Source organism: Cornus florida, unplaced genomic scaffold, assembly GCF_030987335.1.
Source record: "Cornus florida cultivar Cherokee Brave unplaced genomic scaffold, ASM3098733v1 CherokeeBrave_3.0.0_Hap2_Chr04, whole genome shotgun sequence".
Classification (NCBI taxonomy): domain Eukaryota; kingdom Viridiplantae; phylum Streptophyta; class Magnoliopsida; order Cornales; family Cornaceae; genus Cornus; species Cornus florida.
In genome coordinates, this window is record NW_026775574.1 from 13,410,837 (window position 1) to 13,420,842 (window position 10,006).

General features: G+C 34.3%; 1 protein-coding gene across 1 annotated transcript; it reads right to left on the minus strand.

The window, feature by feature from the left end:
* Window positions 1-518: 518 nt before the first annotated feature.
* Window positions 519-3,903, minus strand: LOC132302762 (protein SPIRAL1-like 1). The gene is made up of 3 exons (XM_059799698.1): window positions 3,752-3,903; window positions 1,356-1,650; window positions 519-797 (listed from the first exon to the last, which is right to left on the minus strand). The coding sequence occupies exons 2-3, from the start codon at window positions 1,614-1,616 to the stop codon at window positions 714-716; spliced, it is 345 nt and encodes a 114-aa protein (XP_059655681.1). The 5' UTR covers window positions 1,617-1,650; window positions 3,752-3,903; the 3' UTR covers window positions 519-713.
* Between the last annotated feature and the right edge of the window lie 6,103 nt (window positions 3,904-10,006).

Consider the following 10,006-nt stretch of genomic DNA (forward strand, 5'->3'; position numbering starts at 1 on the left):
CAATGTTGAAATGTAGATCAGAATTCTTAGATACTAAAGATACCGGTGGAGACGTTGACATGTATATATTCACAGGCCTGTGTTGAGGTGACACCATCAGCAGCTCCATTTCAATGGTCTAAGTGGTGGCGCACGTTGCTGCTGGTGAAAATTTAATTTATAGAACATAAATACATCAGTTTATATTCTACAGCAGTGTAGCATACCGAACAATAAGCTTTTGAGACAAGATCCAAATAGAGAAGTGGTCTCAAGAAGATTGATGAAGATGGTCGGCTTTGGGTGCAATTCTAAAGCCAAGATCAAATAGAGAAGAGGCCACAAGAAGATTGATGAAGATGGTCGGCTTTGGGTGCAATTCTAAAGCCAACTCACAGCACACCAACGTGATCACAATAATAATTCAGGGCCATGACTGGTTTGCAAAGGATAAGCCCCTCAAAGAGGTAAGATAAATGTAGTTGAAGCGCCAAAAATGAGTCCTCAAACGGTTTAGACATTTCTTTGCACAGAACAACTTCATAAAGATAAGATGTTCATGCAACTAAAATTAAATATCTTGGCTGAATAATGCCAGCAACAATCAGCACACCAATATATTACATGATCAAGCAAGTTTCAATTGTTACATATGATATAACAGCGTCTTCTCAAAACACCCATTCTACTGAATCCATAAAGAAAAGTAGTTTATTAAGATATGCAAGGTGTATTCAGTTCTTCCCACCACTACCAAAAAGGTAATCAAGAGAGGATCCACCTCCAGGGGCAGCATGAACCTTAGTCGAGGGCCGATCCTGCAACCAGGGAAGAATATCAGTCATTGTGGAACATCGATCCTTAAATTTTAATGAAGGAAAACATGCGTCACAGAACTTATAATGCCTAATTAATAAATACACCGCAAGGCTTAGCTTCAATTTTATCTTTAGTCAATGGAGTCCCCTAACATAAGGTACAGGTGGTACATCACAAAGTACATTGCTAAAGGAACACGCCAGGACTAAAAGTGGTAGTCTCAAATCATTTCTTAAGGATTCCTGGAGTTACTACTGATGCAGATGAGGAACAAAAATACTAAACAGCTTCTGTAATTTTTCCACCAAATGCTTCGTGAAAATGGGTGAAAAAAATTTATTCTTTTGAATCCTTTCCAACAAATACCCAACATCCAATTAGGCTTGTTCATATAAGAAAAACTTTCTGATTCAATTATATGATGTGTAAAGATTTAGCATACTTAAATGAGACACTGCTTGCACAGCTAACACAAACACTAGTTGACTGGCATTTTAAAGACAGCACATTTTCTTTCTATATACACAAAAAAAGTGAACTTCTAGTTAGAAACATACCGTGAGAAAATTGCCACTGTTCTGGCCATCTGCTCGGAAATAGTTGTTTGCAGGCTTACTATGTATACCTGCAGGAATCTGCTTGGTAACATCTGCTGGCTGAGAAACAACTGTAGGCTTGGGAGGAGGCCCATTATTTACAGTCTGCCCTTCATTTGGAACAGCTTGGGTATTACTTGGAGCTGGTTTCGGAGCCTCTCCACTCCCAAACAAGTAGCCAAGTGAACTCTGTCCCCCACCGCTGCTGACTCCACGACCCATAACTCCAACTTCTTTCTAGACAAGAAATTCAACCCTTTTTTCCACAATGCAAAGCAGAAGATGCAGGAAAGCAGTGAGAATTAAAACAAATGAAGAAATAGAGAACAGAAATATGTGAACTACAATTGTCCGAAGAAGTCCCTGGAGATGACATCAAACAGTGCACTGCATGCCAGAGAGGGAAACACAAACAAGCACGATCACAATAAATTTTTGACCAAATTCACTTTAATATATCACTTAACCAGCGATGATGAAGAACACCGTATCAATCATTACCAACATATAAATGACAAGCAACCACATTCCGGATCACCAGCGTGCATAACTTATATGTTACTGATTTTTATTTTATTTTATTTATTTATTTATTTTTTTCCTCATTAGCAAGAAACACACTAACACACCCAGTTTTTGCCCCTATGGGAACTTAAACCCTCGCACCTTCTACTTTGGAAGGCGATGAAGTACCACTAGGCTACATGTTAGCATATATGATACCACGATTTATAGAATGACTTACAATAATAACAAAGATTTGAATATGCATATGTTAGCATATATGATAGTCACGATTTATGGAATGACATAATAGCATAGAGTTGACTATGCTATAGAATATGCCAAACAATATGCTTTAGAATAGGTTGTGATTTGATTTAGTTTCCTTTCTTGTAATATGAGCATGTGTTCTTTTTTATCAATAAATACTAGAGCTGCAAATGAGTAATTCATCTCATTCAAGCCTTTACGCAATTCTTTCCTTTATCTTCTTTTTATATTTCTACTCTACAAGACCGTTGGTATATGTTACTGTTTTTCTATATATATATATATATATATATATTATTTTTATACTTTACTGTTTTCCTATAAGTATATTAGATGTCACTTTTCACACAATAATTATGTTCCTCTTCTTTTAAAAACTTTAAGAATAAAAGCAAAACAATTGAGAGAAATGAAATTAGAGTACCTAAATCCTAAAAGCAAGAAGAGCATCCCGCATTTGAACTATCAGCAATAAATTATAAACATTACCCAAATAAATTTCATAAAGTTTGACTGAAATGACTTGGGTGTGCAAAGAAATCAAAGAAAACAAGGAGTTTGAAAATATAAGTAAACAGATGATATATATATATATATATATATATATATATAGTGATGATGTATTCATTTAACTTAACGTTTTGGGTAGCAGTAACAAAATGACAAATTGTATGACTGCACATGATTCAAAATCAAATCACAACAGTCAATGATATGCAATTTATGAGTCAACCCCGAAGGAAAAAGGGAAATATCTAAATTCACTATATATTAAAGTAAAACAACACTAAACTAACATAACTGAAGTTACCGAGCTAATCTAAGCATCCAAGAACGGATTACATGATGTATGAGTGCTTCTAGATATCCTAATTTATTTTGTACCTAAATTGTGGATGTTGGCATACATATCAACTATAACTGCATCTGAAATTGGAGCTTATTGCTTGAAAACTTACAACATTTCCAACATATAGAGAACATGAAAATTAATTAAGTAACAAATCAATTTTTGGGGGTAAGATATTTTTCAACACCAATAATTGACAATTTGCCTAAGCTCCATAATAAAGTATATATTGGCATATTTTGTCAAATTAAACATGTTGTAGAACTCACACACATACACACACATCTATGCATGTAAAAATGTATACTGAAATCGGATGATTGACCTTTTCACCATGATGGAATTGGAAACAAAACGGAAACAGGGAATCCCTTCTGTTTTGATAACATCTAACATGTTTTTTTTACCATGGTTGTACAATGACAATGACTTATTTCAGTTCAAATTAATGGAAAGCCCTAATTAGTCAATGTTAACAAACTAACATCTCATGATTTTCACAGTATAGAGCAACTATGGATCCAAAAACAGAATGCATTTTGCTACACTAATCATTCCTAGTAATAACAATAATGTAAAGTGAAGATGTGCCGAGAGAGCAACACTATTAATCAAGAGTGCGAAATAAAAGGCACAGCTTGAGAACTGAAACCCTAGAAGTGAGCTGTGACTGGTTACATATATATATAGACACACACACGAATTTTAAGAATTAGGGTTGGGAATTCGATACCTCTGTTCTCCGGATCGGATCTGGGGGAGAAGAAAGCAAGAGCAAATGAGAGAATGAAAGTGATATTTTCACTATAAAGTCATGAGAGATGTTACTGTTGTCTTACCCAAACTATACATATATCTTGAAAAAGGGAAAAATCGCATAACCGCTGGAGTATCATTTTCGTCCAAAAATACTCTCGCTAAAATTAAACATCCTAACTATAAAAATTCAATCAAGTTACCATATACTTGTGTCTGACCTATTTATTAAACTGTAAAATAACAAAATTAACCTTAACATTTAATACGAAATTTAAAAAATAATCTGGATCATTAAAATGACCAATGTGCCACTTTTAGTCACAAGAAGAGGTCGTCCGTGAATGGGTCGGCATGGGTTGGCAGAGCTTGGTGGAGAGGGGTTTGTGACTTGGTCGACTCGTTGCATTTTTTTAAAAGGGTATTTTTATTTTTTATGGGTATTTTTAAAGAGAGAGGTACAAATCTTCTCTGCTATCTCTGTATATGTATATATAAGAGATCTCAACTTACACGATTCTCTCTCAACCGTTTCTCTCTTTGTATATATATATTGTATCGTTCATGTTGGGTTTTAATCAAATAGTTTACATGTAGAAATCAAGAATACTACACTTAATTAAATAGAAAATTTAGTCTCGTACCTAATTGATGATTAATGCACATATACCTTTAGATTTCGGAGGATAGCCTTAGAATTCTTTCTGATCTTGCAAAACATTAGAGTGTTTTACCCCCTTCTGAGAGTTGTCCTTCGATAGAGCTTAATAAGGATTTTAAAACCCTTATATAATAACAACAAGGGGCGGCTTCTCTACAAATAAACATACCTAAGTCTCCCTTCCTATCATGAAAAATTAGATATAAATGGTTACAATTAAATCATACCAAATAAGTTGGAAAACTACAATCCAACGTTATATAACCATACTCCCAATTAGACTACCAATTTGAAAAGTACAACCCAATCCATCAAGTATCAATAATCACATTACAATCCTATTTTTGAAAACGTAGTGCATAGGACCATAAAATAATTTTTATTATTTATATATAAATTTTTTTTAACAATCTCCCACTTGGTCCATGCACTCTAAGTTTTATAAAAATGACACTGTGGATTGCAACACACTTTAGAAAAAGTCGAGTGGCCACTCATTTTTGTTTCATAAAAAATACAATTATCGAAATAGATGGATTGATACTTTAGAACACTCTCCTCCATAGACTTCCTCAATAGTAGATCATGAATGCGTAGACAAGTAATATATTAGTTTAAACAGTTCTATGATCTCAAAACCGATTCTATCTAGGATTCAAGCAAATATAGTGGTTTTTACTGTATTTCATGAGATGTGTAAATTGCGTGTGGTCTAAACACACACCTCACTATTCATCCTGCTTCATACCATTGCGGTATGTCACCTGAACATATTATAACAAACCGCCAACCTTCTGTTCAGTGTGAGGGTTTACCGATATGGAGCCAATCCCATATTTAGCCCAAGCTATCCTCATGGAGTGTGAAAAACTCCCACAGGCAAACTTTAATATTTATGTTTGGATTTACCAATGTGGTGTCAATCTTAATCTAATCCAAACAACCTCACGAGTGTATTACCACTCCCAGACAAATCTTATGTTTGGATTTACCGATATGGTGTCAATCTCATATCTAGCCTAAACAACCGCATGAGTGAAGTATCACTCCCAAACAATCTTTAATAATTATTTTGGATTTACCGATGTGGTGCCAATATCACATCTAGCCCAAACAACCTCATGAGTGAAATACCACTCTCAGATAAACATAATAGCACGTGCATAAACCATATATATCAAGATAATAATAATGATGCATTGTAACTTTATTTTGGATGCAAATAACTTTCACCATAAGGAGTAAACTGGAAGAAAATAACTCACCACAAGGCGCAAAGAAACTAACTGCAATGTAGCATATATAGAAGAAATATCAGACATCATAACATAATGACTCTCGAATACCTATCCGAATCACGTGCTTTATAAATACTTTATTATCTTCGGCTGAAAATCTTTAATGAGAGGATATGCAACAATCTTTTTATAACCATATGGGGAAATCTTAATGGCACTTAAACCTTAACTTTCTCACGCTTGAAAATGTACTTTATGTCAATGGGCTTATTACGCTTGGTCACCCTTAAATTTTTTCATATATTTAATTAATATAAGTCTTTAGAGAAAGTTCAAGTATTCCAGTAGCATAATCTCTATGGATCCTAATGCCAAGGACATACCATGTCCTACATGCCAAACACTCTACATAAAAAAAATTAATATCATGCATCACAAGAATGTCATTGCTATCTTGCAAAATATCATCAACATATAGGACAAGGAAAGCAAAATGACTCCCATTGAACTTGAGGTATGTAATACCCTTAGTTTTCAAATAGATAAAATGGAAATTTAAATTTTGATTTTTATTTAATTATGTGACTTACGTGACTTTTGTGTTTTTCTTAATTGCTTAATTGTGTTTAATGAAATTTATTGTTAAATTGTATTTGTGTAATTGTTTAATTTAAGTGGTTAATTGTATTTATTATTTGTGTTACTTTAATTGTTTAATTGTGATTTAATTTAATAATTTGATTGACGTGTATTATAGTATGCTTTATTATTAATGATGTTAGGGTTTTATGTTTTTGAATCACGTTGGGTTATGAAGTAGTCGACATATAATTAGGCTGGAATTAGGATTAGGGTTTTATAGGAGCCTATATATATATAAGCTATATGTCTGCAAGGGTTTAGAACCCTTTTTCCCGTAACATAGAGAGGGTTGAGGGGAAAACACAGAAGGAGAAACAGAGGGTTTTGGGAGGCAAAATAGAGATTGTCTTGAGAGTTAAATAGAGGGGCAAGGGATTTGTAAAGGGGAGTTGCTCGTGGGTTGAATCAAGAAGCAACACAGGAAGAGAACAATGGTTAGAGAAGGGGAAACAGTTTAAGGGTTGTCGGAACTTAGAGACGGTGGTTTGGGTTTCAAATCGAAACCTAAAGGCAAGTTTCATTCTATCTCCTTCCTGTAAACTTGTGTTATGTGCATTCTAAATAGACTCCAGGAATCTAATTAAACTTTTAAAACAAACGTTTATGCATGTTAAATAGGCAATAATCTGTTTTATGTTCTTGCAACTTAAACTGTTGTTTTTGCATAAACTGTTCGGTTGTGATTTAAGTTTCTTGTCAATTAATTCACACTGGAATATGAGGAGTTTCTAGGACTATAAGAACTTAAATTGAACCATAAGAATTTAAAAAAGATTTGGGATAGGACAGTGAACTTCGCCGGAAGCACAGACGACAACCTGACGAAGCAGAGACGAAGAAGGAAGGCAGAGAGGGGCTCTCAGGGGGGAGAGCCGGCTCCCTAATGGAGGGAACCGGCTCCCTAATAGAGGGAGGCTCCCATGAAGAGAGAGCCGGTTCTCCATGAGGGAGAGCCGGCTCTGGAAGCTATAGAGCTGGCTCCCCTAGTGGGGGAGCCGGCTCCCTTGAAAAAAACCCCTACGGGGTGTTTTCGGACAGTTTTCTGATTCCAGGGGCTTCAATGGAATATCTAGAAAGTTATGGGAGGTTGTAAATGTTTAAAATTAACATGTTAGACCTTTAAAACATTTAGTATAGGTTGGTGTGCTATTTGTAGGAGACAACATGAAATACAAATGTATAATGGTGCATGCTGTCAAAAAGGAAGGAAGACTGGATTGCTAGTTGTCTTAGCAAATTAAATGAACTGATATAAAAGTGAGTGTTATGATTTTATATCAATGATATATATAACATATTTTAGTTCCAGGAATGTTGGTTATGCTGTGATTATGGACGTCATGTAATTTTAACTAGTAAGTTGCATGCAGTCGGGAGTTGTAGGAATTCTAATTGCTAGTTTTGTTTTAGCGAACTAAATGGACTAGTATGGGAATAATTCTGGGGTTTCATAAAATGTACTCCATGTAGATTTATGAGTGTCATTATATCAGACACAGGATTTATAGTGAGGGTTAAATGGACGTCATGTAATTTAAGTATTAATTGACATGCCGTCAAGGATTGTGTAGGTTTTTAATTGCTAGTTTTTATTTTAGTAAACGAACCAGACCAGTATGGAGGTATTTTTGGCATTCTAGTATAATGTGCTCAGGTATTTTATCATTATATTGTGCTATGGATGTTAATTGATGAACTGTTATAATTTATGTTCGATCAATTGTATAGATGTGTATAATTTAAATTGTTTATCATTACTTTAACAATTTAAAAGGAGGATTTATGATTATAATCATATACTGGATGCATGACAGGATCTAAACCATATTTGATTTCTATTATGTTGGTTTCTGGATGTACTTGATGTTCATTTGAGTGTGCATCATTTATGGATCATATGCATTATATGCACCGGTATGGGACGGTGGCATATTGGAGATGGATTAGATCACAAAGCTAAATCCCACCTCTTTATACATACAGAATGGATTAACTAAAACAGTTAAATCCTACATGGATTCATATCCTGTCAACTAAAACAGTTGAACGACATAACGGGTGTTTGTTTTACTTTTCTGAATTAGGGAGATTTATATATATATTTATGGTACTGTGATATGAGCTTGAGTCTTAGGATCATGGTTAGAGTGCGTATATTGCAAAGGTTAAGTAACTAGATATAACTGATGTTCCCTGACAGGAGATGTACATGGCCACTGGAAAAAATGTGATTTACATGTTTCCTTCTATGCAGGCTGAACTACACCATAGGCTAGTGAGCATCCTATAGTGTGTATCTATATTGATATGGACTATTTTAGTTATTGCCGAGCTGTCTAGGATGTATCTATGTATCGGGTTTATGTATGGATTGTAGTAGAATGGAACTTACATGTGGGCCTGACCCACTCTTATTTTTCAGGTGTTCGTCAGTACCAGGCTTAGAGCTTGATCGTGATGATGCAGATACAGACACTCACTCTTCCGACTACTAAGGATTTCATTTCTTATTTTTGTTTTGGAGTTTGGTTTTGTAATTGTTGTTCATTTGAGGTATTAGGGGTCTACTGGATGGATTCCCGAGTTGTAAGGATTGAAAAATTAAATTAAATAAATTTATAATATTTTATTTGGAGGATTTTTGTATTTAGAATTCTTCTCAGCTTATTATTTTATTTTTAATTCTTTTGTACTCTTGCTTGTTTACATATTAATTGTTTGGTATCCCTCGAATCTGTGCTCGGACTTGATCACCCGTGGCTCTAGAATCGAGGGGTATCACAAGGTATATACATTTATCCATAACATTCTCTTTGAACTTACAATTAACAATCATTGTATCAAAATTCAAATACCACTGCTGTAAAACTTGCTTAAGACATAAATGAACGATAATGAAAGAATGACTCTTAAAAATTCCTTCAATGAAACTAGAGAAAAAATTAAAGAAATCAACACTTAACTTTTGCTTAAGCACTTAGCCATCAATTTTGTCTTATATCCATCATACACCTTAAAATCACCAACCACAGCACACCTCCAAGCTCTAGAAGATCTCCTAAGCTAAATAAGCTTAGGAACTAGATTGGAAACTAAAAGAAAGGCCTGTAAAGGAAAAATAACTAAATGAGTGGGAATAACTGAAAGAGTGGGAATATTAGCTTTAACTGAAACTACTAAAGAAAGTGAAATGAAGCCTGAAATAAATAGAATAGATGCTAAAAATGTTTTTTTGCAAAAGAAACTACAATATCTTAAACTCCCGCTGGATTCGCCACTTATATATTAATAATCTCCATAGGTATACTGGACAATAAAAAATCTTCAAACCTTTAATCTTTCAGGATGCCAAATAAAATAATCATTGATAGTGTGAGTATCAAGCACCTTGATATCTGCATTATATAACTGTGTCTCTATAAGACATCCTCACACTTTCTCTTTTCTGTAACTTTATTTTGATCAGGAGAACTAGGAATGGTGTACTGTGGCACAATGTCCTACTCTTTAACTATGTACTGAAAGTACTACGATTTACACACTCCTTACCATTCTTCCAATAAAACTCACCACCGTAGTCCGATCTTAAAACCATAATCACTATACCCAACTACTTTCAACTTTAGTCTTGTATATTTTACACACATCAAGTGTTACGGACTTCTGGTGGATTAAGTACACAATTATACCT

What these genes read in the sequence shown, in the direction of transcription:
- LOC132302762 (XM_059799698.1), bottom strand. Translation starts at nt 1,616, where the DNA reads ATGGGTCGTGGAGTCAGCAGCGGTGGGGGACAGAGTTCACTTGGCTAC. An exon ending in ACAGTGGCAATTTTCTCACG is followed by an intron (nt 798 to 1,355) that starts GTATGTTTCTAA and finishes CCCTGGTTGCAG; the next exon opens with GATCGGCCCTCGACTAAGGT.